The sequence below is a fragment of the Podarcis raffonei genome, chromosome 17 (assembly GCF_027172205.1).
Source record: "Podarcis raffonei isolate rPodRaf1 chromosome 17, rPodRaf1.pri, whole genome shotgun sequence".
NCBI classification, from domain to species: domain Eukaryota; kingdom Metazoa; phylum Chordata; class Lepidosauria; order Squamata; family Lacertidae; genus Podarcis; species Podarcis raffonei.
In genome coordinates, this window is record NC_070618.1 from 27,095,327 (window position 1) to 27,122,050 (window position 26,724).

A 26,724-nucleotide genomic window follows, 5' to 3' on the forward strand; every position below is an offset into this window, starting at 1 on the left:
GTCAGTTATTGTTGGGCTTGAGACTGGAAAATAAAACAAATGGTAGCCAAGTGATGCAATATGATATTCATTAATATGAAATCCTCTTTTTAAAAAGGGGAACTTCCTGTGACAGTTGTCTTCCCTCCAAATGGTATATATCCTGGGTTAGAAAGAAACAAATCATTAGGCTGTTACCATAGCCAGGTGTAAATTCTTGTGAGCGTTACAACTTCCCACATGGACTTGGGTCTTTCTTTGAAAGCTTTTATTTTTGGGTGTCTATCAATGAATTTTCACGTTTTTCAAAAAACATTTTTATTGGTTTTATAAAATAAATCACACAATTAACAATTTTTTAAAATATTAAAGATAAAACAAGATTTTTCCGAATCTCTTCCTCCCTCCTCCCCTCTGTGGGTCCTTTAAATATCTTAATCAACTGCATATTATAGTTCATCCGAATTAGAGTTCTCCAAAATATCCAAAGTCTTTGTAACATTTCAAGGGTTATTCAAAACCTGCCAAAGAGTTCAAGTGTTTACAGTGTTCTTTTAAATACAACCTTTTTGTTCCATTCTCTATTGAAGTTTTGATCCTCCTGATTTCTGATTTTTTCCAGTCAGTATAGCCAACTCTGCATGTCACATGTTATGTTGGTCACAGGTCATTTGCTAGAAAACCTTTTCCCCACAGTTTGCAATAAATGTTAAGTTTGACACTTGCCCGTGAAACAATAGCTCTTTCTAGAAAAATATATATCCATGTCTTTAGAGAAAACACTTATCCAAATTACAGATAAATTGTTGAGATTGCAAAACTGTTATTTGCACCTTTTAAAACACAGTTAAAACTACTTGTGGCACACTTCTTGATCATTTTTGCAGTGAGGATCAAATCGCTTAATATTAATTAGAGCTAGATGACATTAACTAAAACACAAAGTATTATGTAAAGAAGCATACAGATCTTACATTGGTCACCGCAAAATTACCCAGGAACAGTTGCCAAGATGACTTTGCGTTGAGGAAAAGGAAGAATAGCACTTCTCAGAAAAGCAAAGCGCTGTCACAGATAAGACACTTGTCACAGATAAGCAGGTCTTGTGTGTGACTCTGGTGCTGCCAACTATACCATAGTGATGGAGGCATTACTGAGTGCCAGAAAAATGTTGAATAGCTTTCATTCATCAGACGGTTCTCTTCATTGTCTGACTTCACTTGCTTTCAGAGTCTATTAACAGAAGTGACAATGAGAAGCTGTTCGGGTGCAGATATTGGGCGGGTTGATAGGTCGTTTCCCCCCTCATATTAGTTTTTGTTGCTGCTGAAGACTGCCTGCTGGTTAATTGCAGGGTTCCCCTAAATGCATATCTGTGTCAGGGAGAAGCAAGTATTCTTCTAAAAGCCCTGATATCATTCTTGTAGGGCTTTCTCTCCATCTCACCCATTTTAAGAACTGAATGCAGCTGTGAATAATCTAGCCTCTATATCTGAATATACCTCTACATTTAACTGTTGGCCTTAGCAACATGACATTAAGTATTAATCCACAAATCCCGTATCCCGGTTTCCCCCCCCCCCTTTTTAAATGTCACGCACTGTGGTTTTCTTTTGTTTTCTGAGGTGCAGTTTTATTTCTCCTAAATGTTCCAAAACTTCCCCTCAAGCACCGGGAGGAATATAAAAAGCTGAGTTTATTTTTGCCAATCAGGTACTCGCTGATGCCCAATCCCAGTCTTGGTCACGATCCCAAAAAGGATTATGTGCATATGTTAATGAGTTGCACACAGCCAGAATTATAGTTCTGCATTTTTGATGTAGCTTCCCTTGCAGAAGACACAGGCCTCATTTTAAGCAGCAGAGAAACTGTGAAGCTCTATACTGCAGCTGTGCGTGTTTCACAAACACTAATTATTTAGATCCTGCCCTTGATCTTGTGTATAAAGGAGCGGTTCCCACATTTGCATGCATAGCGTAGGTTTTGTGTGAAATGATGGCATGCTGATGGACACAACAGATTCCAGCAATTATTTCACCTTCCTTCCAGATGCAAATAGACTCCAACTCCCATCAGTCCTACCAGAATGGCCAGTGGTGTGGGATGTTGGGAGTTGTGGTCCAGCAATGTCTGGAGGACCAAAAGTTCCCCACTCCTGGATCAAACTATTTATTTTTGATTGACAGTCTATTCCCAGTCTGCAAAAAAACACACACTTCTTTCTGACACCGGCCTTAATCTCAGAGAAATAACAGCATAGTGATTCATCGTGGATTTGAATATTTGCATTTCTTGCAGTTTTAATAGTTTAAAGGCATATCTGAAAAATGAAAACACTTGAATCTGTTGCCATGCATGAAAATACTCTTATGTTCAAGACTCATTAAAATTAAAAATCCAATGAAGGTACAAAATTGTATGCCTGCCAAATTTAATTGTACCTGAGCAATTCCCTCCTTCCCCGACTAGAGGGGGAAATCAGTTAAAATGTGTAAAACCATTTTTAAAAATGCAGACGCTGAAATAGGATAGGGAACTCCGTGTTGGAATACTGCCTAAATCAAACTTAAATAAAATTTGTGTGTTCTGGGATTAGATCCAAATTCAGTTAAGAGAGCTCTATTGCTTTTTTATGAAACCCAATAGCTGCTACCAGATGTTTCACTTCGAATAAACAAAAGGTGCTTTGGGGTGTGGGAACGTTATAATTTCCTTTCTTCTTGGGCGTTAAGAAATGCTAGAATAAAGCAATACGTTTTCCACTTTTAAACATATATCCATTTTGATTTGTGTGTGTTTTCTCAATCATGTAGATCAGATGATAAGAAGAGCATGAACTGGAAGCAGCTTCCTAAGAAACCATGCAAAAGCCTGCTCAGCACCTTAAAGAAATTGCATCCACAACTGGCATTAGGTAAACCATGGTGTAGAAGGAGAATAAAGTTGATTTAAGCAAAAGAAGATAATTATAATGGTGGTGTTATAAGGGGGGGAAACTGCTCCTTTCCCCTTATGGGATACCCAAGAGGGCCCAGGGGTCTGAACACTCATCCTCCCCACCACCACTTTCTGGACACAGCCCAGGAGGAAGGAGCGGAACCACTGTATAACGGTGCCCCCAGCCCCTCTAGACGGTCCAGAAGGATGTTATGGTTGATGGTGTCAAAGGCCGCTGAGAGATCCAGCTCTCACCTTTGTCCCTAGCCCACCGGAGATCATTGACCAGTGCGACCAAGGCAGTTTCAGTCCCATGATGAGGCCTGAATCCTGACTGGAAGGGATCCAAATGGTCCACATCCTCCAGATGTGCCTGGAGTTGTTCAGCAACCACCCACTCAATCATTTATCCGTTTTAGACCTCTACATAGTAGCAATTGCCCCAACATTGTCCTGTTCGCCTCTGTATAGTTCCATCCTTAATTTCATACATTGTGGCAGATTGCAGTGTTTAGCTGGTGATATTGTGAGGTTGAGCTAGTTATCGCAGTGTTGAAAACCAGATATCGCTTAGCCCTTACACTAATTCGTGATATATTGTCAGCTCAAATACGATGAAACAATTATCACAATGTGAACTTCAAACCGATTTTGGACGATATATCAATACAGTGATACCTCAGTTTTCGAACGTCTCCATTGACGAACATTTCGAACACACCTCGGAAGTCGAATATGTCATGCGGTTCTGCTGAGTGCAAGGTCCTGAGGCCTAGCTGTCGGCTATTGAGTTTTCGGGTTTCGAACATTTCAGAACTCGGAACGGTCTTCCGGAACGGATTACATTAAAAAACCGAGGTTCTACTGTTTATCGTCCAGCCCTACCAGAGACTAAGGTAAAGGTACCCCTGCCCGTACGGGCCAGTCTTGACAGACTCTAGGGTTGTGCGCCCATCTCACTCAAGAGGCCGGGGGCCAGCGCTGTCCGCAGACACTTCCCGGTCACGTGGCCAACGTGACATCGCTGCTCTGGCGAGCCAGAGCCGCACACGGAAACACTGTTTACCTTCCCGCTAGTAAGCGGTCCCTATTTATCTACTTGTACCTGGGAGTGCTTTCGAACTGCTAGGTTGACAGGCGCTGGGACCGAACAACGGGAGCGCACCCCGCCGCGGGGATTCGAACCGCCGACCTTTCGATCGGCAAGCCCTAGGCGCTGAGGCTTTTACCCATAGCGCCACCCGTGTTCCACCAGAGACTAGCTTCCCTTTATTTGTGAGCCAGGACGTGTGGTTTAGTTGGAAGTTGATGCTTATTCCTAGGAGGAAACAAACCATGGGCTCTGGTTTGTGTGGAAGTGAAACCAATCTGGTTTGTTTTCTCCCTGGTGCCAACAGCAGGAACAAAGCAGGACAATATGAGTAGCATGCAAAAACATGCTGGTAATGATATTATTTTTTAAAACTATGCTTTGATGTGAAGTGTGAACTCGGCTGGTAATATAGAAGGGGTTAAATTATAGAAGGGGTTAAATTCCTACTGGGACGTGGGTGGCGCTGTGGGTTAAACCACAGATCCTAGGACTTGCCGATCAGAAGGTCGGCAGTTCGAATCCCCGCGACGGGGTGAGCTCCCGTTGCTTGGTCCCTGTTCCTGCCAACCTAGCAGTTCGAAAGCATGTCAAAGTGCAAGTAGATAAATAGGTACCACTCCGGCACGAAGGTAAACAGCGTTTCCGTGCGCTGCTCTGGTTCGCCAGAAGCGGCCTAGTCATGCTGGCCAAATGACCCGGAAGCTGTACACCGGCTCCCTTGGCCAATAAAGCGAGATGAGCGCCGCAACCCCAGAGTCGGTTACGACTGGACCTAGTGGTCAGGGGCCCCTTTACCTTTTACCTAAATTACTACTGCCCGTGTACTTACCCTCCAGAATCAGTAGGGGAACTTCTTATCTTCCTCTTTTGGTCCTCTTCTTGGTTCTTATCAAGAGCTGTTGTTTCTATCGGCAGTAAAACTGCTTGCTTCCACACACATGGAAAAAAGCCATGGTGCATTTCAGCTAAAACTCTTCTTTGCACACATCACATTTTCCCGTGACGGGTAGAAAGTGCCAGGGTGGTGATTGCAAAGGAGATTTCCTTTGCTGTGTGTTTAGGAAAGACAAACACATTTTGCTGTTTACTGAAGACTATATTTTTAATGCATAGTGCCAAGCATAATGCTAATTTCAGTAACCTCACTGACTCAGCATGCACTTTTATTTCAGCTTTCACAGATCTGTTGATAAAAGGGTATGACATAATAGCTTGAAGCTAAGATGTTACTGCAAATGGTAGAGTTGAAATTCAAAGGCCATAGAGGTTCTAGGTTCCAAACGCTGTAAATTGCACTCACTCTTAATTTCCCTCTGTCTAAGCATTCCTTGATGGTTAGCCTTTTTAATATTTAAATAAACCACACCCGTGGAGCTGGGGAAAAAAACCCTTTAATTCAGCTTGCCTCCTTCCAATCTCTACCCCAGTTCACAGAAAGACACAAGAAGGCTCTGCGGTCGAGATGACCCCTATAGAGGCAGACTTCTCGTGGCACAAAAAGAACACGCAATTCGAAACGGAGATTCAGGAAGCCTTTCTACGCTTCATGGCATCTATTTTAAAAGGGTACAGGACGTTTCTTAAACCGATCACCCAGGCACCTTCAAATAAAGCTACTGCTACAGATTCCTTGTTTGACAATCAAGGTGAGTTTTGAGAAGAACGTGGGCACTGGTTGAAATGAAATGCTAGCAGTAGTAACAGGGCCATTCTCAGCTAGTGTCTCGCAGACGTCCTCTGTATATCATCATCATCAATCTTTATTATGGTCCAGAGACCCAACAAATCATTACAAAGCAATACACAATTCAGACAGCCTACCTCCAGGTTAAACAAGCATTTTGTTCAGAATATAGGGATCATTGGTTCTTGCAACCACTGATAAAAACTTTGCCACTGCTAATGTTCTAGCATTTGTTCGGTCTTCCAATAGGAACCTGACATAGTGAGCCTCTGATTTTCCTGGGAAAGGTACCAGCAAGGGTAGTATCAGTTCAGCCCTGGCTTGCTCATATTTTGCACAGGGCAACAAAATATGTTTTATGGAATCGATGTCTTGAGCACACGAGCAAAGTCTGTCCTGGTAGTGAACTCCTCTCAACCTGCCATCCAACACTGCAGAAGGAAAGACGTTTAGTCTGGCTTTGGTGAAAAGCCTTCGATAGTTTGGTACTGTCAGGTTTTTAATGTAAGATGTTAACTTAAAGACATGCCCATATTGTACTCCTACTGCCAGTATATCCACAGGGCTGCACTGTGCATGTTATTGGACTTCAGAGTTGGAGAGCAGTAGAGTTTAAAGTCTTCGCAGCACCAGAGTGTGCTGGAATCTTCTTGCACAAGCCCTGTTGAAATTAATGGGAAAACCTATTTATGTTTGTTGGTTTCTCAAATGCACCAAGCCTAGAATATATAAATATCATCTGTTACGGTTACATGAGCACTCAAGGTTTGAATTTTAAGGGTTCCCACCTTGCCCCCTCCCCACTTCCCAGAGCTTATTGTCCTCAGTTTATTTTGTCAGAATTGCAATTTTTTAAGAAAATACTCATTTTCATTGTGGCAACAGAAAACTGACAGCACAAAAATGCTGTTGTCGTAGAAGCTTCTCAAAGGAAACGGGCAGGTTAAATTTGGATAAGATTACTAGGCAATTCATCTTTCTCCTTCTGGTTTTGGTTCTGTTTTCCCCTCTCCCCCCCACCAAGAAGACAGGATTTGTAAGCAGAGAGACAACGGGAAGACTTTCCCCATTTGCCTCCCTCCTTGCAGAGAAATATATTGCGGTCAATTTGGAAGAGTCAAAATGGCCTCAGGATTGCTCTCCTGTACTATTTCAGACACGTGGTTCATATACTTATGTATGTGTTTGCCTTGTACATTTATGAACGTTTATTTTATATTGGGACCTTAGAATTCTTACAACACAGGCTTGGTGCCTATGTTCAGGACATCTCATGAAGACTCTCTTATTTTCCTAGGAATGTTAAGATCTCCAAGCGTGCTTAACTCTTTTTGTTCATGTGTGTTTTGTTTTCTATGCTGTAGTTGGTCTTGCTTTGTTTAACTTCTGGGGTTCTTGTGGGTTGCTTTTTTATAGTTTTTAACTTTTGACCGTTAACCACCTGGAGGACATTATTAACTGGGTGGCATATAATCATATAAAGAAATATGAGCGGAAAACACTTAGAATATAATGGGGAAATGGCCAGTTGCTAAAGTAAGAAGCTCAGTATGCAAATAAAGTTAATTGTGAACCTTTTATCTCTAGCAAATTGTCTTGTTTCTTAACTAGGGTTTTTAAAAAGTAGGGATCGTGCCTACACAAAATTCTACACGGTTTTAACAAAGACGCAGATATTTAGCAGCTTCATTGTAGAATGCAGTTTTGTGAGTGACAAAGATACTGGACTGGCATTCTTTGACGACTGCGTAGAAAAGGTAAAAACTTCTTTCTCTTTTTTGTCTAACGAAATGTGATAGTGTTAGGCTTTTGATTCTCTTTGCTAAATGCTCCTGAGCAGGGGTCAGCAAACTTTTTCAGCAGGGGGCCGATCCACTGTCCCTCAGACCTTGTGGGGTTACAGGGTACCAGGCAGAGGGCCTTCTCGGTAGTGGCACCTGCCCTGTGGAACAGCCTCCCACCAGATGTCAAAGAGAACAACAACTACCAGACTTTTACAATACATCTGAAGGCAGCCCTGTTTAGAGAAGCTTTTAATGTTTGATGTATTACGGTATTTTACTATTTTGTTGGAAGCTGCCCAGAGTGGCTGGGGAAGCCCAGCCAGATGGGTGGGGTATAAATAAATTATTATTATTATTATTATTATTATTATTATTATTATTATTAGCCGGACTATATTTTGAAAAAATAATAAAGAACAAATTCCTATGCCCCACAAATAACCCAGAGATGCATTTTAAATCAAAGGACACATTCTACTCATGTAAAAACACGCTGATTCCCGGACCGTCCGCAGGCCAGATTTAGAAGGCGATTGGGCTGGATCCGGCCCCCGGGCCTTAGTTTGCCTACCCATGCTCCTGAGTCTCTCCTTCTTTGATGTGTCAGGGGTTAAATTTCACCTCCTGAAACAGCTTGAGTTGAGTTGCTTGTTGTAGTTTTATACAGGGAATGTGTGTGGCTAAATAGCAGCGCAGTATCTACATATAGCACAGGGACGCGGGTGGCGCTGTGGGTAAAACCTCAGTGCCTAGGGCTTGCCGATCGCATGGTCGGCGGTTCAAATCCCTGCGGTGGGGTGAGCTCCCGTCTTTCGGTCCCAGCTCCTGCCCACCTAGCAGTTCGAAAGCACCCCTAAGTGCAAGTAGATAAATAGGTACCGCTTTATAGCGGGAAGCTTAACGGCGTTTCCGTGTGCTGCGCTGGTGCTGGCTTGCCAGAGCAGCTTCGTCATGCTGGCCACGTGACCTGGAAGTGTCTCTGGACAGCGCTGGCCCCCGGCCTCTTAAGTGAGATGGGCGCACAACCCTAGAGTCGGACACGACTGGCCCATACGGGCAGGGGTACCTTTACCTTTAACCTTTATCTACATATATCAGCCTTAATGGAGAAGCCCATGTAGTAGAATGGACTTGGCAACAATTGTAGTCATGTGGATATAGAGCTCTTGGAGCTAGCTCAAACTCTCTTTTATAATGGCAGAGGGAGTTATCCATGGGCCTCTGTGATTTGTCTCTCACTCAGCTTGCTAGTCCAGGCTAGAAGATGCCATGGGTATATGAATCTCCCGTACACTGAAAAGTATACCTACTTCTCCTTTGGGAACTTTCTGTGTTTAATATCTAATAGCAGCTTTTCTTAGGCAAAGAATATCGAAAAAAATATTATACTCAGTTTTGGAGTTTTTAATATATGCTATATGCTTTTCTAATTTTATTTCTATGACCTTTTCTAGCTTTTTCCAGAGAAAGGATCAGAAAAAGGAGAAAAGGTATTTATTTACTTCCTGTAGGGACATTTTAAGAGTTTCCTGGTATTTTGCATGTCTGGACAATATCGTGGGAATGGGAATCGTGGTTGTTTAATTTATATGCCTTAGAATTTTTGAAAGGCTAGTACAGAGTGTATGATAGCTGCAAAATGCATGTCTTGTAAACTGGCCACGCGTTGATTTTTTTCATTGGACATTTTTGTAACTTGCCCTGGGGCCATTTGGTGAGGGCCAGGCAATAAGTAAAAATAATAAATCAACAAATAAATAGACTTGGCATTTGTCTATACATTTTTTCATGGTGCTGTTTCCTGTACTTAGAGATGCAAGGCAAGGCATTTAACATCACGTGCAATTTCAATTTGATGTATTTGCAGGTTGATACGGATTCTACAGAGGATACCCGACTGATTGAACTGGATGAGTCGCAGAAGAGTGAGCACACAGTGTTTATCATGCCACCTGAGCCTCCCCCTGATGACGGACAGGATAGGATACCTAAATACAGGTAAGGATACATTTTTGTCTTCATCTTATTTATAAAGATTTTTCCATCATACTTCAACCTTTTATATTAGCCTTCCTGCTTTAAAAATTACATTGCTACCTTGGTCTTGGTCTGTTCTGAATTCTGATAATGTTGCATCGATGGTGGTTGGCGTTTCTTGCTTTTTTTCTACCCAGTTTCATTAACAATGTGCTACGGCATGGATATTCCCAATGTCTTGTGAAAGAAAGGTATCTCGGTATTACAGTATTGCATAGCCTAGCATTCTAAATATAAGCTAAAAAATTGTCTAGTGATAATAATTACTAGACGATCAGCCTTCTTTATGGTCCAGCTCTCACTTCCATACATCACTAAGTTGGATTGTAGAGGGTTCTTAATTCTAAGACCCTTAGGTATAATGTCCAGGTTCTTGCATTTGGTCAGGAAGGAGAGCTAAAGTGGTGCTTCAGGTTAAGAACGGTTTTGGGTTAAGAACGGATCTCCAGAACGAATTAAGTTCATAACCCAAGGTACTACTGTACTGCTAAAATCCACCATGCGCAATTCTTGGTTGGAAGTTGTCGAAGTGGTGTCTTACGCTAAGTATATTGTGCTTCAACAAACAAACAGGCTTGCTCACACCTTTTGAACTTGTCTCTTTCAGCTATAAAACCTTCCCCAGGCTAGACTTGAAGCTTTTTGACAGACCACAAGAGCTCAAGCTTTCCTTCAGCAGGCACTCAACTGGAGGAAACATTTCCAATAGTCCAGCACTTATGGCAAAGAGGACAAAGCAGGTCAGGTTTTTATTTAAAAGCAATGTAGTAGATTATATAAGAGGAAGTGCCGTATTTTTTGCTCTATAAGACTCACTTTTTCCCTCCTAAAAAGTAAGGGGAAATGTGTGTGTGTCTTATGGATCGAATGCAGGCTGCGAAGCTATCCCAGAAGCCAGAACAGCAAGAGGGATTGCTGCTTTCACTGCGCAGCGATCCCTCTTCCTGTTCTGGCTTCTGAGATTCAGAATATGTTTTTTATTGTTTTCCTCCTCCAAAAACTAGGTGCGTCTTATAGAGCGAAAGATACGGTATATATTTTATGTAAGCAACTGAGAGGTGTGTTTTTTTAAATAATTAAGTGATATTTAAGTCTTGTGAAATAAATATGTAACTCTTGAGAATAGCTGAATATTCAGCTCTGAATATTTGAAGCAGAGCTAAAACCCTGGGAAAAGCCATACTTTCAGAACTGCTTTCTGTCTTTCACACTGCATGTGGTTAAAGGATTGTGAGATGTGACGTTCCAACTGATAACTGTGATTTCCCCCCCTTTTGTTTTGCTTTACTTTTCTGTAGGAGATAAAAGCAGCTCATAAGCTTGCCAAGAAATACTACGCAAATGCTTCCCAGTGGGCCAAGTGTCTCTTCAGCCATTGCTACAGCTTATGGTTCATTTGTCTCCCAGCTTATGTTAGGGTTTCCCACCCCAAAGTCAGAGCCCTGCAGCAGGCATACGACGTTCTTATCAAAATGAGGAAAACTGATGTGGAACCACTAGATGAAGTAAGTTTAAAAAAATCACGTACCACATAAAGAGATCCAAATGCATTTTTAATTTCTGTAGAATTGTTGTTGGTTTTTTTACCAGAAATTTCAAGCTCCCTTAGTTTTGGATTAAATGAACTTCAGATATTTCCTTTCCCCCCTCTGAATACAGAAATCAGATATGGTCTAAATAAGCAAGCCAGAATTCCATTTAGTGACTTGAAATCTTGCTATCTTACTCTGCCAGTGTAACTGCTTAGAGGAAGAAAATGTGGTGAATTATGTCAATTATTAGCAGCCCTTTAGATCTTTTTAATCACAGTAATTGCCTTAACATCCATCATTCCTGGGTGGTGCTGTTTCTCAGTTAGCCTTGGAAGAAGAGAACTGTGATGTGTTCCCTGTATACAACCCCTTCCTCTCTAAATGTGGGAAAGTAGTTTCGGCAAACTCTAGTTGTCTTCCCTCAGAGAATGACATTTGCCTCGCTCTGCGGTCAAGCGCACATACTCAGGAATATGTGTTTCTTTCACCGGACCCTCCTGTAATTTTGTAAAAAGTCCAATTGCTCAAAACTTTCTTCTTACAATTCACCTATAAAAATATAAATTAATGGCCAGATGAGAAAGTGAAGTTTCCCCGGGGAGAAAAGCATGAAAAAAGATGGCAGTGATGCAGAAAAGGGAAATTATTTTGGACAGGTCAGCTTAAACCATCTGCAAACTTTAAAAGCTTATTCTGAAACTATTTGTCTCCTCTTCCACTTGGACTGTAATGGGGAATGTAATAATCTTGGCTCTAACATATCGTCACACTTGCTTCCTTTAGTGAGTTCAGGGAAGTTTTTAATGTGTGACATTTTAATGTATTTTTAATCTTTGTTGGAAGCCGCCCAGAATGGCTGGGGAAACCCAGCCAGATGGGCGGGGTACAAATAATAAATTATTATTATTATTATTTAGTGAGTTTCCTCCTCTAAACCTTGCCTCAACCAAATTTAGATAGGGAAAAATAGAGAACATATTTCCATGCAGATGCAGATGACACCCTTAGGTGTCAAGTTTGGAAGTGATGAGAAAAGTATAATATTGAATTAGTGCCACCAGAATAATCTTCTGAAACTTGGCATAAGGAACTGAAAATCCACCTAGCCGTCACATCAGTATGGGACAGGAATAAGGAAGAATGTGGTCTTTGTTTGGGGTGGCATCTATGGGTGGTGAGGGGAATTTTGGGCCCAATCCCTCATTATTAGCTTGGCTTATTATTGGTATTATCATTCCCTCCTCCCACCTCCTCCCTGCCTTTTCTTTCCTCACTCTGAGAAAGGGCTAAGGGGATCCTTCTTCAGAGTGAAAACTATATATGAGAGGGCCTGTGCTGTACCAGCTTGGAGATCTGTTTTAAACTTAAACTTCATTTTTGAAAGTTTCTTTTAAAAACTATAAACATTCCTTCCTGTTGTCAACAAACCCTCTCCAGTGGAACCTTGGTTGTCAAACGGCTTGGCTCCCGAACGCCGCAAACCCGGAAGCAAGTGTTCTGGTTTGCAAACTTTTTTTGTGGAAGCCGAATGTCTGACGTGGCTTCTGCAGCTTCTGGTTGAGTGCAGGGGGAAAGGAGATTTGGGGAAGGAGAGCGAAAGGAAGAAAGGTATGAAGGAGAGGAGAAAGAGAGAAAAATAGGTGAAGGGATTAATTGAAATTATTAAAGATTGGTATAGGATTTAAGAGATTTAAATTTTTATAAATATTCTATAAGGAAAGCAAAAAGCAGCAAGAAAGATCAAGTAAAAGTATCAGAGAGGAGATCAGTGTAAATGAAAACATGAGACTTGTGGTTTTGTAACATATGGTTTTATTTTTGAGTTGTCTGCTTATTTTGGAGTTGTTTGCTGTAAAGAATGTATATTATGTGAATAAAATAATAATGGATTAAAATAAAAGAAAAAAGAGAGAAAAATAAAATTTAGAAAGTAAAGGACTTCCAATTCTTCGTCTGCCTGCTCTATAAAAACAATATTCACTTCATCCACTCCAGTATAACACTGAACAAAGCCACTTCTATGAACAAACGTGATCTTCAACCCTGAAATCCAAATGTCATTATTTCATTTTCTTTTTCATGCAGAAAGTCATAGAGGAGGCCTTTTTATCTTTTGCAGGTAGTCGCATCTGGCGCCGAAGTTACTTCTAACAATATGAACTTTCCCATCTTTTACCAGGTGTGCTATAGGGTTGTGATGCTGCTCTGTGGACTTTGGGGCCATCCTGTTCTGGCTGTGAGGGCCCTCTTTGAAATGAAAATTGCTGGCATAGCACCCAATGCCATCACATATGGGTACTACAACAAGGTAAGCAAGCAATGGGGTGAGCGGTTGGGGGAGACCACAATCAAGGAAGCCCTTACACACCGTGTCGATTCCTCTTGTTCTGGGTGATGACCTTGAGGAACCTTCCTGTTTAGGCCTGTTGTTGTTGTTTAGTTGTTTAGTCGTGTCCGACTCTTTGTGACCCCATGGACCAGAGCACACCAGGCACTCCTGTCTTCCACTGCCTCCCGCAGTTTGGTCAGACTCATGCTGGTAGCTTCAAGAACACTATCCAACCATCTCGCCCTCTGTCGTCCCCTTCTCCTTGTGCCCTCCATCTTTCCCAACATCAGGGTCTTTTCCAGGGAGTCTTCTCTTCTCATGACGTGGCCAAAGCATTGGAGTCTCAGCTTCAGGATCTGTCCTTCCAGTGAGCACTCAGGGCTGATTTCCTTCAGAATGGATAGGTTTGATCTTCTTGCAGTCCATGGGACTCTCAAGAGTCTCCTCCAGCACCATAATTCAAAAGCATCAATTCTTCAGTGATCAGCCTTCTTTATGGTCCAGCTTTCACTTTATTTAGGGCCAATTCTGAAAGAATGGTACGTGCTCATCGTATTTTGAAAGGAATCCCTTGACCCACCTATCTGTTGTAACTGGTAATGGAGCTCACTTCTTCGTCAGTCAATCTGTTGGATATTTTTCATGGCATTGTCCCATAAATGTTAAAATTCCAGCAGCTCTCAGGTTTAGTTGTTAGTGAGATTGTTTCAAAGGGGGGGGGGGCTGAGCACAGCTGTGGTGCAATATAGCATTGTATAGGAGGATGGGAATGCTTAATGTATTGAGTTTTGGGCTGTGGGCGAGGTTGTTAAGGAAGCAAGGTCGTTAAGAAAGAGGTTAAAAAGAGAGGGAGCGAGTACACAGCCCTGCTTTACTCCTCGGTTTATGATGACAGGATCTGTCATTTCATTCCCTGGTGATGTTCTTATACGACAGGTGTTCTTTGTATAAAGCTTTTTGATCAAGTAAAATAATCTGGGTTCAAGGCCCCTTGTCTCCAGTTTGGTCCATAACAGCCCCTGTCAACAGTGTCAAAAGCAGCATTAATATCTAGGAAGGCCACATAGAGTTGTTCTGCCACTGGGGAAGTGGTAATTCTGTATTGATTTGTTTTGGATGTTTGTATGTGATGCCAATAAAAGGTTTGATGTTGATGATGAATATAGCATTGTCCCTGAGATTGCAATAGATAAATGTGAGTTATTTGAGTTTGTTAGAGCATTTTGACTACGGGAAACATTGGCTTAATCATCTCACTTTTCCAGGCAGTTTTGGAGAGCCCATGGCCCAGCAGCAATCGCAGTGGTATATTTCTCTGGACGAAGTTGCGAAATGTGGTGCTCAGCATGGCACAATTTAGGCAATGTCTCAGAAAGTCAACACAGTGTTCACAGGCTATTTCAATACCAGGTAATCCTACAGACCAGCTTCTGGAGAATCTGGGTATAAAGACCTTTCTCGTTGGCTTTAAGGTAGCATCAGGGGATTTCATCAAAGATCCATGTAACATAATTTGAGAAGCATCAAGCTGTATCTTGTTGGAAAGAGAGTGGGGAAAAGGCACCTTTCCCCACCCATTGTGAGACTACCCACAGGTATTCAGATTCTGGACAATGGCTTGTCAAGAAACAAGTTGGGAAGTTTTTGCTTCTGTTTCTGGTTAACGACAGCTTTCCATGTCCTCCGAACCTGGGCAATTCCTGGTTAATTTCAATTCCGGTTGTTAGAGCAAGACCATTTCAGCTTGTTTTCATTAACCAAAAATAAGATGATCCACAGTTTATGATGTGATGGCTAGAGATCTTGATTTCCAATTTTTAAAAAATTTACATATGCTTTATACGTATATAATTGTGTTTTTTCTTCTTTTTGTGAAATCGCTCAAGGGCGTTTTACGGGCGAGCGATTCATAAAAGTACTGTGGGATCTCGGTTTTCGAACGTAATCCGTTCCGGAAAACCGTTCGACTTCCGAAAAGCTCGAAAACCGAAAGCGGAAGCCTCAATTCAATAGGGGAACTCTAAACGGAAGCCACGTAGCACATTCGGCTTCCGAAAATCGTTGGAAAACCAAAGCAGTTACTTCCAAGTTTTCGGCGTTCGGGTTCCAAAACGTTTGTCAACAGAGATGTTTGAGAACCGAGGTTCCACTGTAATAAAATGCGTGCTAAAAGAAAGCGATAGGGACGCGGGTGGCGCTGTGGGTTAAACCACAGAGCCTAGGACTTGCTGATCAGAAGGTCGGTGGTTCGCATCCCCAAGACGGGGTGAGCTCCAGTTGCTCGGTCCCTGCTCCTGCCAACCTAGCAGTTCGAAAACACGTCAAAGTGCAAGTAGATAAATAGGTACCGCTCCGGCGGGAAGGTAAACGGCGTTTCCGTGCGCTGTTCTGGTTCGCCAGAAGCGGCTTAGTCATGCTGGCCACATGACCCGGAGGCTGTACGCCGGTTCCCTCAGCCAATAAAGCGAGATGAGTGCCGCAACCCCAGAGTCAGTCATGACTGGACCTAATGGTCAGGGGTCCCTTTACGCTTTACCTAAAAGAAAGCGAATACAAAGCTGAAACGTAAGCTTCCGATCTCTTTGCTGCTGCACTGGAGGGATGGAGGATGAGAGAGTTATTCTTGATGGTCTAGCGCAGGCTTCCTCAACCTCGGCCCTCCAGATGTTTTGAGACTACAATTCCCATCATCCCTGACCACTGGTCCTGCTAGCTAGGGATCATGGGAGTTGTAAGCCAAAAACATCTGGAGGGCCGAGGTTAAGGAAGCCTGGTCTAGCGCTTTCTCTGAATGCAGCCATCCACTGTCTCTTTTCTTTTTTAAAAATATTCATGTCTTTTGTATCTAACTCACTGTTCTTCCTGTCTTCAGCTCCTCAGATGCACACGGGTGGAAGTGATGGGGACACGGTGAGCCATGATAGTGTGACTAGTTCTAATGATGCTAACAGTGGGGAGCACACCTTCTTCGTCAGAGACTTAGTCAGGCTTGATTCCATTGCTAATCACTCTAGCACAGGTACTAGATACGTTGGGTTTCACTAACTGCACACCCTCCTTCTGGTACAGTGGTTCCCAATTGGTGGTCCGTGGACCCCAGAGGGGTCCGTGCGACCTAACCGGGGGGGTCCGCGGCACCATCCACATAACAAAAACTACCATAGAGGTATCAACATTTTCAAAAGCGGGGGTCCTACTTTTGGCTTTTGAAAAACGGGGGGCCTGCAGTCCTTAGCTCATTGGGAACCACTGTTCTAATACATTGCTGACTTGAATTTCCCTTGCGTCGTTCTCTCTGTTTGCAAGAAATTGTGTACTGTGACATTTTGAGAGTTGAACAGCCGAATCCATAAGGACACAGTTCACGGGGTGATCATCAGGAAATGAATGGCATGTGTCAATCACAGGCTGAGTGCATGTTTCTACATGGGTTCAGGCATAGAAGTATCTCACTGGCGTTATTCCGCATCTCATGATGTGGGTCCTAAAGGAGGAATAACTGGGGACAATATTAATGGGAAAGAGTGGGGGGGGGGACATGACACAGTGCTGTTGATTAATAATAAGGAAATGTAGCTTTGTGTCAGCTTGGAACTTGAATTCGCCCACCCTAGAGCAATTTGTTCTTCAGAAGCCAGTGGATAAGACAAATTCTTGTACATACATGTAATCTGTTGATAAGAATAGAGCATGCTGTTCAAATTACAAATTGGCAAACAACCCATTGGCAGGAAAAGCATTGTGTTATATGTATATAAAAATGTATATTTGAACTTGGCTTACGTTTCGGGGAGGGAAAAGGGGAAATTGCTAAGAAGCAGCTGCGTACTCAATGTGGAATATAGTGTTTCAGCCAAAGCAGCAATAACTTGCATCAGGTAGAAACATTATAGATTGTAACCAACATTTGGTGGCCAGATACGAATGTGCATTTAGGGTTTTCTTTGGTTTTTCCTTAGCTCTGTGTAGTGTATTTTTATGAATACTCCTTAAATGTTTTCTTCCCCCTCTCACTCAGCCTTTCAAATGATATATGTTATGCATTTTAAGTAAAGACAAAACTGAAGGCATTGCCACATACAGAACTTCCTCATAGCCTGTCCATATTTTTCCTCTTCTCTCACTTTCTGGACTAAACTTTCTGACATCTTTCCTTTTTAAAGCGTTTTGAGTCTCTCTTTCCTGTGTAGATGGCCTGGCTGTTTTTGCCTTGTAGACGACTAAACATTCCTTCTCTCTGATCTCTCTTGCTCTGCTTCTTGCTCTGTGCTGTCCCTTGGTGCCGCATTTGTCCTTGGTGTGGGGTGCAGACTTGCATGGCGCGAAGCCTTGGAGGCAAATGTGCACTAATTCTGCCCTTGAATGTTAACCACTCCAGGTAAATTTTCCCATTTATTAATGGGGTTCTTTTGTCACTTGATGCGCAAGGAGTAGTTAGAGGGTTTTCCCCCCTTAACCTGATATTGTAAACAATGACCAATTGGTGTGGCACACTTACCGTATTTTTTGCTCTATAAGACTCACTTTTCCCCTCCTAAAATGTAAGGGGAAATGTGTGCGCGTCTTATGGAGCGAATGCAGACTGCGCAGCTATCCCAGAAGCCAGAACATCAAGAGGGATTGCTGCTTTCACTGCGCAGCGATCCCTCTTGCTGTTCTGGCTTCTGAGATTCAGAATATTTTTTTTCTTGTTTTTCTCCTCCAAAAACTAGGTGCGTCTTGTGGTTTGGTGCGTCTTATAGAGCGAAAAATACGGTACTTGTAAGAACGAAGTTAGGCACTTTCCATTAATCGGTTAATCACAGCTTGGGCACAATGCCAGGAAGCCCCCCTGGCAATAAGCAAAAACACAGATCCTGTTTGCCGTTAACAAGCTATCCTATAAGGAGATGCGCTGCAGAACTTCTGTTTGGTACTCGGCACAAGTTCATGTTGCATGCATTTCTGCTTCTGACCATCTTCGTGCATCTAATGGACTTAACGAGGGGGCTATAGCAGAGAGATGCTGGGTTTTCTTAGGCTCTGTGACCGTTGGGCAGCTGCTGGGATTGGCAGCCGCTGAGATCCCTCATACTGCTGACCCACAGCAGCACGAATGAGAAGCGGGGGGTTGCTGTGCTGTGAGAGGCCTAGACCCCAAGGCACAGCCGAGGTCTGACTGGTTAATTCAGTAGGATTGTGGCCCTGTATATGTGTAATGGGCAAGTAGCTAACAGCAGTGGGCTAACTAGCTTCTATCACAGAGAAGAGTAGACTAATGCATATTATTGTGGGGTATGTGGTCAGTGCTGTTTTTCTAGAAAAAGGTGCTGGAACTCACCACAAACGTCTCCCTTGTTCTCTTATAACGGACGTGGGTGGCGCTGTGGTCTAAACCACCGAGCCTCTTGGGCTTGCCCATCGGAAGCTCAGCAGTTCGAATCTGCACCATGGGTTGACCTCCCGTTGCTCTGTCCCAGCTCCTGCCAACCTAGCAGTTCGAAAGCACAACAGTGCAAGTAGATAAATAGGTACCACTGTGGCGGGAAGGTAAACGGTGCTTCCATGCACTCTGGCACTCGTCACGGTGTCCCATTGTGCCAGAAGCAGTTTAGTCCTGCTGGCCACGTGACCCGGAAAGCTGTTTGCAGACAAACACCGGCTCCCTCAGCCTGAAAGCGAGATGAGTGCCGCACCCCATAGTCGCCTTTGATTGGACTTAACCATCCAGGGGTCCTTTTTACCTTATAATGGCCCTGGGAATGGTCCTTATTCCTCTGGGGAGAGTTACCATTTGTCAGCTTCAATAACGTCCTGCTGAAAATTCGCTCTGCAGATCAAACAAACCTTTTCATTCTGTCTCTGCTGCTGCTCTTTCCCCTTCGCACTCCAAATATTATGTGAGGGTAATTTTTGTGTGCAAGGCACCAAGAGTCCCCCCCCTCCCCCAGTAATGTAAAACATCAAATGTGGGCTTGCCAATTGGGAAATAATTTGCTAGAAGGTCTGTTGCATTTTTCCTCCCTGCAGGTGCTCAGTCCGATCAGGGTTACGGTTCTAAAGATGAACTTGTAAAGGATGATGCAGACAGTCTTCATACAACAGATACGCTTGTAGAAAAAGCACTTGTTGCCAAAGGCGATGACTTAATTGGAGGTATGGCTTTGACAATTTTATTCGCTTTAGTGGTGCTTTATTAAGTAAAGCGAACGGACCTTGTGTGTTTTTGATCTTGCTAGGGAAAGCACACGTTCAGTATGTTTACAGCCTCTACCTGAATCTTTCAGAATAAAAAGGTTGGAGAAAAAACAATTAATAAAGCGCAGCTAGAGTTCGCTAGGCTGTGCTTTTTAATAGCCGTACAGTGGTACCTTGGGTTAAGTACTTAATTCGTTCCGGAGGTCCGTTCTTAACCTGAAACTGTTCTTAACCTGAAGCACCACTTTAGCTAATGGGGCCTCCCGCTGCTGCCGTGCCACCGGAGCACGATTTCTGTTCTCATCCTGAAGCAAAGTTCTTAACCTGAGGTACTATTTCTGGGTTAGCGGAGACTGCAACCTGAAGCGTATGTATCCCGAGGTAACACTGTACATAGCCAGGAGAAGTCCAGCTGATTTGAGCCTTCTCTCTCATTGTTGACGCGCTCTGTGCAACATAGCTGTCGGAGACCCTCGTGCATCGAGAGCTAGGAATTTCAGGGCAGAAAGGAGCATAGGGGAAAGTGCTCACTCTTGCCGCTGCTCACTCACCTGGAGGGGATGGGGAAACAGGTAGCAACAACAAGGAGAAGCGGCAGGGGCTGGGGGTGGGTAAGTTTGCAAGTGGGTCCCCTGCTGGAATGTGGGCTGAGGTCGGTACCCAGGGCTGCTAGTCCTGACTAAACGACTACCAGCAATCTGTCTGCTATGTGAAATACTGAGGGTGAGGATGCTTAGCAAGTACATGTCCTAAATTGTGGAACACCCTCTCCAAAGAGCTCTTGCATCCCCTCCTCATCTCTGGCCTTTTTAGTCTGCAGCCAAAAGTTGGCTTTTCAGGGAAGTCTTTGGGCTGTTTTAGGGTGCTGTCATCATTTTCATTTGCAGCCACTATTCCCTGCCCCCCCCCCCCGTTTAAAATGTTACCTTTTGTGTGTGAGAGTGTATGGAATTAAACTCTGTTTTGTTTGATTAAAGTTACGCAACGCTTGGTTGTAAAAAACAAAACAAAACACCTCAAAGTGGTTTAAATTTAAATATTTAGCTAAGTGTAAGTTCCAGAAAGAAGGGACACGGGTGGCGCTGTGGGTTAAACCACAGAGCCTAGGGCTTGCCGATCAGAAGGTTGGCGGTTCAAATCCTCGCAACGGGGTGAGCTCCTGTTGCTCAGTCCCTGCTCCTGTCAACCTAGCAGTTTGAAAGCACGTCAAAGTGCAAGTAGATAAATAGGCGGGAAGGTAAACGGCGTTTCCGTGCACTGCTCTAGTTCGCCAGAAGCGGCTTAGTTATGCTGGCCACATGACCCGGAAGCTGTACGCCGGTTCCCTTGGCCAATAAAGCGAGATGAGCGCCGCAACCCCAGAGTCAGCCACGACTGGACCTAATGGTGAGGGGTCCCTTTACCTTTAAGTGCCAGAAAAGTATTGGCCTGGCCTAAAATCCATTTTATAAAATGGTAGAAATGATACTTCTTTGCTGCAATGCAATGGTTTTGAGCTTCTGTTTTACTGACAGAGCATTTAACTCTTTGCCCTCTCTCCCTTCCCTTTTGAAGAATTTTGTGTTGCTGGTGAATCTGTTGAAAAGCCACATCATCATGCAGAACCACACAGTCCGGTTGAAGTATCTTTGCACCCGTCAAGCAGCATCGTCAAGATTCCCTCTTGTGTTTTTGATAGCACCGGCAGGAAGAGCAGCAGCGGTGAGTTAGTGAACACACTTCGGTTATTGTAGCTATAAAACGGACGGCCAATTAGGCAAGCCTGATCCTGCCCAAGAAAACGTCTTTGATGTGTCAGGTGCTGGAATGTGTATAGGAATAATAAAGACCAGCGCTTGTGAGTAAATGCAGAATGCCTTTTCTCTCGCTGAGATGTTTCGCCAGACATCTGGGATTTCTTGCAGTGCGGGAGGGAGAGAAATAAATCTCTAGCAACTTTTGTACAGAATTAAGCCCAGCATTAAAAAATACTAGTTTGGCAGGTAGGTCCCTTCTGAACTTTCCAGTAGCCTTGCCCAGCGAGAGATTTAGGACTGTAGCTGTTTTTATTTTGAAAGTGTCCAACTTTAATATGCTTCTTGCAAAAGCATGTTGAATGTAATGTGTAGTTGTGCCTGCCAGCTCATCAAATTATTTTGCTTTTATGTTTTTTGTGGTCCCGCTTTTGTATTCTCCTGTGCTTTTCATGCATTTTGCATTCATCATTTTTTGCATTTCCTGGATCAATGCATCGTTTTATTCATGCTCATGTTCTTTGTATTTTTAAAGGAACGGGATCCAGTCCTCTTTTCATAGCTCAGGATACCATTGAAGATTCCGTGTTTGACAGCAACACTTCTCCCAAAAGAACCAGCGAAAAAGGGAATAAAAAGCAAAAGCTTTTTTCAGAAAGGAGCTGCAGCTTCAGCTCCGAAAGCAGGGCAGGCATGTTGCGGAAGAAAAGCAGCCTGGATTTGAATACCAGTGACGTAGCCATCATGATGGGCGCGGATGCAAAGATTCTTACGGCGGCTCTGTCCGGGACCAAAACATCACCGCCGCCCCACGTGAGCAAACCCCACAGCTTTGACACCGCAGGTGGCGGGCTGTTCTTCTCTGCCACAGACACGACTAGGACCCGTGCGAGCGAAAATATTTGGGAAGCAGAGTCTAGGTCATCCCCTGTTCTGGAGGAGCCTGAGGAAGGGCAGGAACAGCTTGAAAACGGGCACGACGACCGCACCACCAAAGCGGAGATCGCCAGCCCTAAACCTCTTGAAACCGCGCAGCCCCAAACGGAGCAGGCGGAACCCAAAGACGCAGCGAACAAGAGAAGTAGTTTATATGGCATGGCCAAGCCTGTTGAGCGAGAGGACGTTCAGGTGGGCCTGGACCCTTTGTCTTTGCTGGCAACCGAGACCGCAGAGCCCAAACCCGCTGAAGAGGAGGAAAAGTTGATGTCGCCGGTCGTGGCGCGCAACCTGGCCGACGAGATCGAAAGCTACATGAACCTGAAAAGTCCCCTTGGCAGCAAATCTTCCAGCATGGAGCTCCACAGGCCGGACAGCGTGGGCCAAGAGGCAGCCTCCCCATCTCTCCTAGGCCCTTCTCTCGAGAGGAGGTCGAGCTTGCCCTCCGATTCCGCTCCGCCAGCCCAGGTTCCGAACGCGAGCCGGAAGAGCCCCGCCGTCTCCAGGTCCAAAACGTTCACCGGGAGACCCAAACAACTGGCCCTTTCGCGTAGCCAAAAAGAACGGTCGACATCTTTGACGGGCTTGGGCAAAACTTCGCCGCAGGCTTCGTTGGGCGCGGTCGTCACAACTCTGTCTGGTCTGAAGCTAGACCACATATTATCGGGACCTAAAATGGACGTCCTGAAGTCTGGAATGAAACAAGCAGCTCATGTCGCCAGCAAAGTGTGGGGTGCTGTGTCCTCAGCATACAGCTATTCAGACGATGAGGTAAGTTTGAATTTGTTTGTTTTATTTTTTATTTTTTTAAAAAACCATTTTTATTTGGTTTACAAATATAATTTTATAACAATCCATATCCATATCCATATCCATATATAGAGATCCTCTGAATCTCAAGACCCACCCCCGTCCCCTTCATGGGTCCTGTTGTCAATATTTGAAACCGTATATTATTAAGTCTATATTTTATATCAATCTATATTATCCAAAACGTTTGTTACATTCCAAGTGAGGTTAAAATCCTGCTGTTTTCATCTGCTTGCAATGATCTCCTAAATATATTATGAATTTTCCCCATTTTTATTTTAGTTTTTTAATTTTTTTCTTCTTGGTTCCTGAGCTTTCCCGTCAGTTTTGCCATTTTGGCATAGTCCATCAGCTTAATTTGCCATTCCTCTCTGGCAGGGACTCTTTCTTCTTCCCATCTTGAATTTATATATATTTTTAACGGTTTCTAGGAGCCTGGTGATAGCTTGCTCTTTACAGGCAACTCCCAATTTTTGTGGGAGTTACATTCTGCTCTTCCGTGTGTGTAATAGCGTGAAATCGCATATATTGGAAGCGCCCGGGAGAGTTCTCCTGCCTCGTGCGGAGGCGCTTTCTGAATCCCAAAAGAAGAGAAAATCCTCTTTGGGCTCTGAGGAGGGTCTCCTCATGAGCTGGAGGCATATCAGGGCTTTGCTGAGGCCTCCTTGGGACACGGGTGGCGCTGTGGTCTAAACCACTGAACCTCTTGTGCTTGCTGATTGGAAGGTCAGTGCTTCGAATCTGCACGACGGGGTGAGCTCCCGTTGCTCTGTCCCAGCTCTTGCCAACCTAACAATTTGAAAGCATACCAGCACAAGTAGACAAATAGGTACCTCTACGGCGGGAAGGTAAACCGTGTTTCCGTGCGATCTGGTTTCCGTCACGGTTCTCCGTGCGCCAGAAGCGGTGTAGTCCTGCTGGTCACATGACCAAGAAAGCTGTCTGTGGACAAACACAGGCTCCCTCGGCCTGAAAGCGAGATGAGCGCCGCAACCCCATAGTCGCCTTTGACTGGACTTAACCATCCAGAGGTCCTTTACCAGGGGTTGGCAACCTAAGGCCCATGGGCCACAAAGAGCCCACCGGGGTTGTTTTACCGGCCCACGAGCCGCTTGCTCGGAGAGTCCCATGAGCTGTGCTAAACTGGTGCAGCGCAACGCAGGGACTCGCTTTTGCAGCACCTGAAATTGCATCTGCGCAGACGCAGATGCCGGAAATCGCGGGTGCACACGCGATCCGGCCCACGGAGGGGGCTCCGCGACAGTGAACCGGCCCAGGCAAGTTAAGCCTTGCTGACCCCTGTCCTTTACCTTTACCCTTTTACCTGCCTAACAGCCGACTTGCAGGCTGCAGCCGCTGCTTCCCCGTCCATCAGCTATGGAAGCCTCCCCTTCTCTCCAGCTCATGTGGCTTCCTTGACTGGCACAAGTGCAGGGAAGAAGCTGCCCTGCGTGTCTGCTCTGCAAGCTGTCCCTTCAGCTGTGCTGGTCCACAGTGGAACCATGATGTCCCGCTGGCTCGCATGCGTGGACCAGAGGGACAAGATGGCTTCCACAGCTGGCTGTGCAGAAGCAGCAGCAGCGGCTGTTCTACCCCTGACGTCAGCTGCTAGACCTTCCCCAGAGGAGGGAACTTTGGATATGGGGTTTCAAAAAAGAGCCCCCTATACTGTGAGGTCTACTCCTTTTTAAAATGGCAAAGAATTTCAAAAGCAGTTTGTTCTGTGAACAGCCTGCTGTACAGAGGGATGGGGAAGATGGCCCAGAATTCCACCAGCTGTGCTCAAACCCATAGACGCAACTAAAGAAGGTCATTGCAGCCTGGCTGCATATTCTGTCTATATATTATGGCCGTTTCCCCCCCTCAAGCAAAGTTAAGTTTCCCAGTTCTGTGCCTTCGTATCTGTGTGCCTCCAAATTCCTTCTGGCAATCCTCTTCTGCTAGCTGTTCTTTGTCTTCTGTCTGCAATGAGTTGGCTGCAAATGCTAGGCATTTAGGAGACAATTGATATACAAGTCCACTACCTTGCTTTTTTTTCTAGAGTGATAACTGAATGTCAGAGAAGCAACGTGGGTTGTCATTGATAAGAGGTTTTGAACTTATCTGTCATTTCTCCCCCCCCCCCTTTCATCTGAAGGAAGAAACCAGCCGACCTGACTTCACCTTTGCTGCTGGCTTTGAAGATCATATTCTAGGTGTCAATCAGCCGCCCAAAATGGGAATCGCAGGGCTTGCCACCAGTGAACTTGCCCAGAGCACCACCAGTCTTGGAAGCAGCAACAGCAGTGGCGATGTAGGGAGACAGCATTTCCAAGCAGGTATTCTCCTTCCCTTTGAGCTGGGATGGGCTGTCTGACACTTGAGATCAAGGTGCTGAAAAGTTCTAGTTGCCAGGTAATTTGCAGGTTTAGAAGAGCCGCATTCCAGAAACTCCTGGGTTAGGTGTCTGTGGCATTCAGCATCGAGGAGACCAGGAGGTAAATATATGAGCTTGAATCCTGCTGGTAGACAGCTGCCCTGGACACAGAATTGACCTGCGCCTCCATGGACAGCTGTGAGTCCACCTGCCCACCTCCCGTCCCCCCAAAACAGTACTTCTGTCTTGTCAGGATTCAACCTCAATCTGTTAGCCGCCATCCATCCTCTAAAGCACAAACGTATCAAGACTATACAGTGGTACCTTGGTTTACGAACGTCTTGGAAGTCGAACGTTTACGTTTTCGAACGCTGAAAACCCGAAAGTCAATGCTTCGATTTTCGAACACTTTTCAGAAGTCGAATGTGCTTCTGTATTGAATTTTCCATAAGTAAATGCTTCCGGAAATGCGTGCTTCGGTTTTTGAACGTTTCGGAAGTCAAATGGTCTTCGGGAATAGATTACATTCGAAAACCGAGGTACCACTAAATATATATATATATATCCCTAGTAAAATACGTGTTTAGGCTTATCCGCATGCCAAAATCAGTTGTTCCTATGTTTCTCAAGCTGTCTTCACATTTTCCTCTGTTGCCTTACCTTCAGCCTTGAACGTGTTCCCATTCCGTTTGTGCAGGTGAAGTTCAGATTCCAAGAAGTATGAAAGGTCTGGATTCAGAAAAGTCAGAACATGGCTCTTCCCACAACACCAGTTTGTCCAGCATCTTCCAAAATTGTGCCATGGAGGTAAAAATAGTTGATCTTCTGCTAGATTTATTTTGAGGGATGTTGGAGACATTTCATTCTATCAGTACCTGGTGGAACCAGATCTTGTTCATCAATATGTAAAATGAATTGAAAAAAAGCATTTCAAGTTTTTTTAATTTAAAACAATAATCAAGTCAACTGTTTTAAAACCTGCAACAATTTCTCTTTAAAGTTCCACTTGAGAATGTTCACTTTAAAGTTACATGATGACTTGAAATACCTTTCATTCTTCAGATTCAGCCTAAACGGAATCCATTGCCTTTTCAGACACAGCCTGTATATAGTCCGTCCACACACAAATGCTCAAAGGATCACGGTCGAGGCAATTGCATACCCCTTGTGCAATAACACTTAACAAAATATGTTACAAGAATAAGGATTATTGATCTACTGAGATGTGTTAATTAGGAGAAGCTTTGAAGGAACTTAAAAAAACCTCAAGGGCTCTGAGTTCTGAATATTTGTAAGCAGATTTCCACTTTCATAATAGGATTCTGCTTCCTCTCGTT

The 26,724-nt window shown here is 44.1% G+C and overlaps 1 protein-coding gene across 2 annotated transcripts in view; it reads left to right on the forward strand.

Annotated features, from left to right (window-relative positions):
* Positions 1 to 26,724, forward strand: part of DENND4C (DENN domain containing 4C) — a 94,817-nt gene that overhangs the window by 47,189 nt on the left and 20,904 nt on the right. For both annotated transcript variants that reach the window (XM_053371802.1, XM_053371803.1), the window contains 15 exons: positions 2,793 to 2,893; positions 5,437 to 5,655; positions 7,305 to 7,450; positions 8,932 to 8,967; positions 9,345 to 9,475; positions 10,122 to 10,254; positions 10,813 to 11,019; positions 13,226 to 13,354; positions 14,641 to 14,785; positions 16,248 to 16,394; positions 19,385 to 19,510; positions 21,107 to 21,253; positions 21,821 to 22,992; positions 25,169 to 25,349; positions 26,085 to 26,194. In XM_053371802.1, the coding sequence (XP_053227777.1) occupies positions 2,793 to 2,893; positions 5,437 to 5,655; positions 7,305 to 7,450; positions 8,932 to 8,967; positions 9,345 to 9,475; positions 10,122 to 10,254; positions 10,813 to 11,019; positions 13,226 to 13,354; positions 14,641 to 14,785; positions 16,248 to 16,394; positions 19,385 to 19,510; positions 21,107 to 21,253; positions 21,821 to 22,992; positions 25,169 to 25,349; positions 26,085 to 26,194 (3,130 nt within the window). The remainder of the gene's footprint in view (positions 1 to 2,792; positions 2,894 to 5,436; positions 5,656 to 7,304; positions 7,451 to 8,931; positions 8,968 to 9,344; positions 9,476 to 10,121; positions 10,255 to 10,812; positions 11,020 to 13,225; positions 13,355 to 14,640; positions 14,786 to 16,247; positions 16,395 to 19,384; positions 19,511 to 21,106; positions 21,254 to 21,820; positions 22,993 to 25,168; positions 25,350 to 26,084; positions 26,195 to 26,724) is intronic.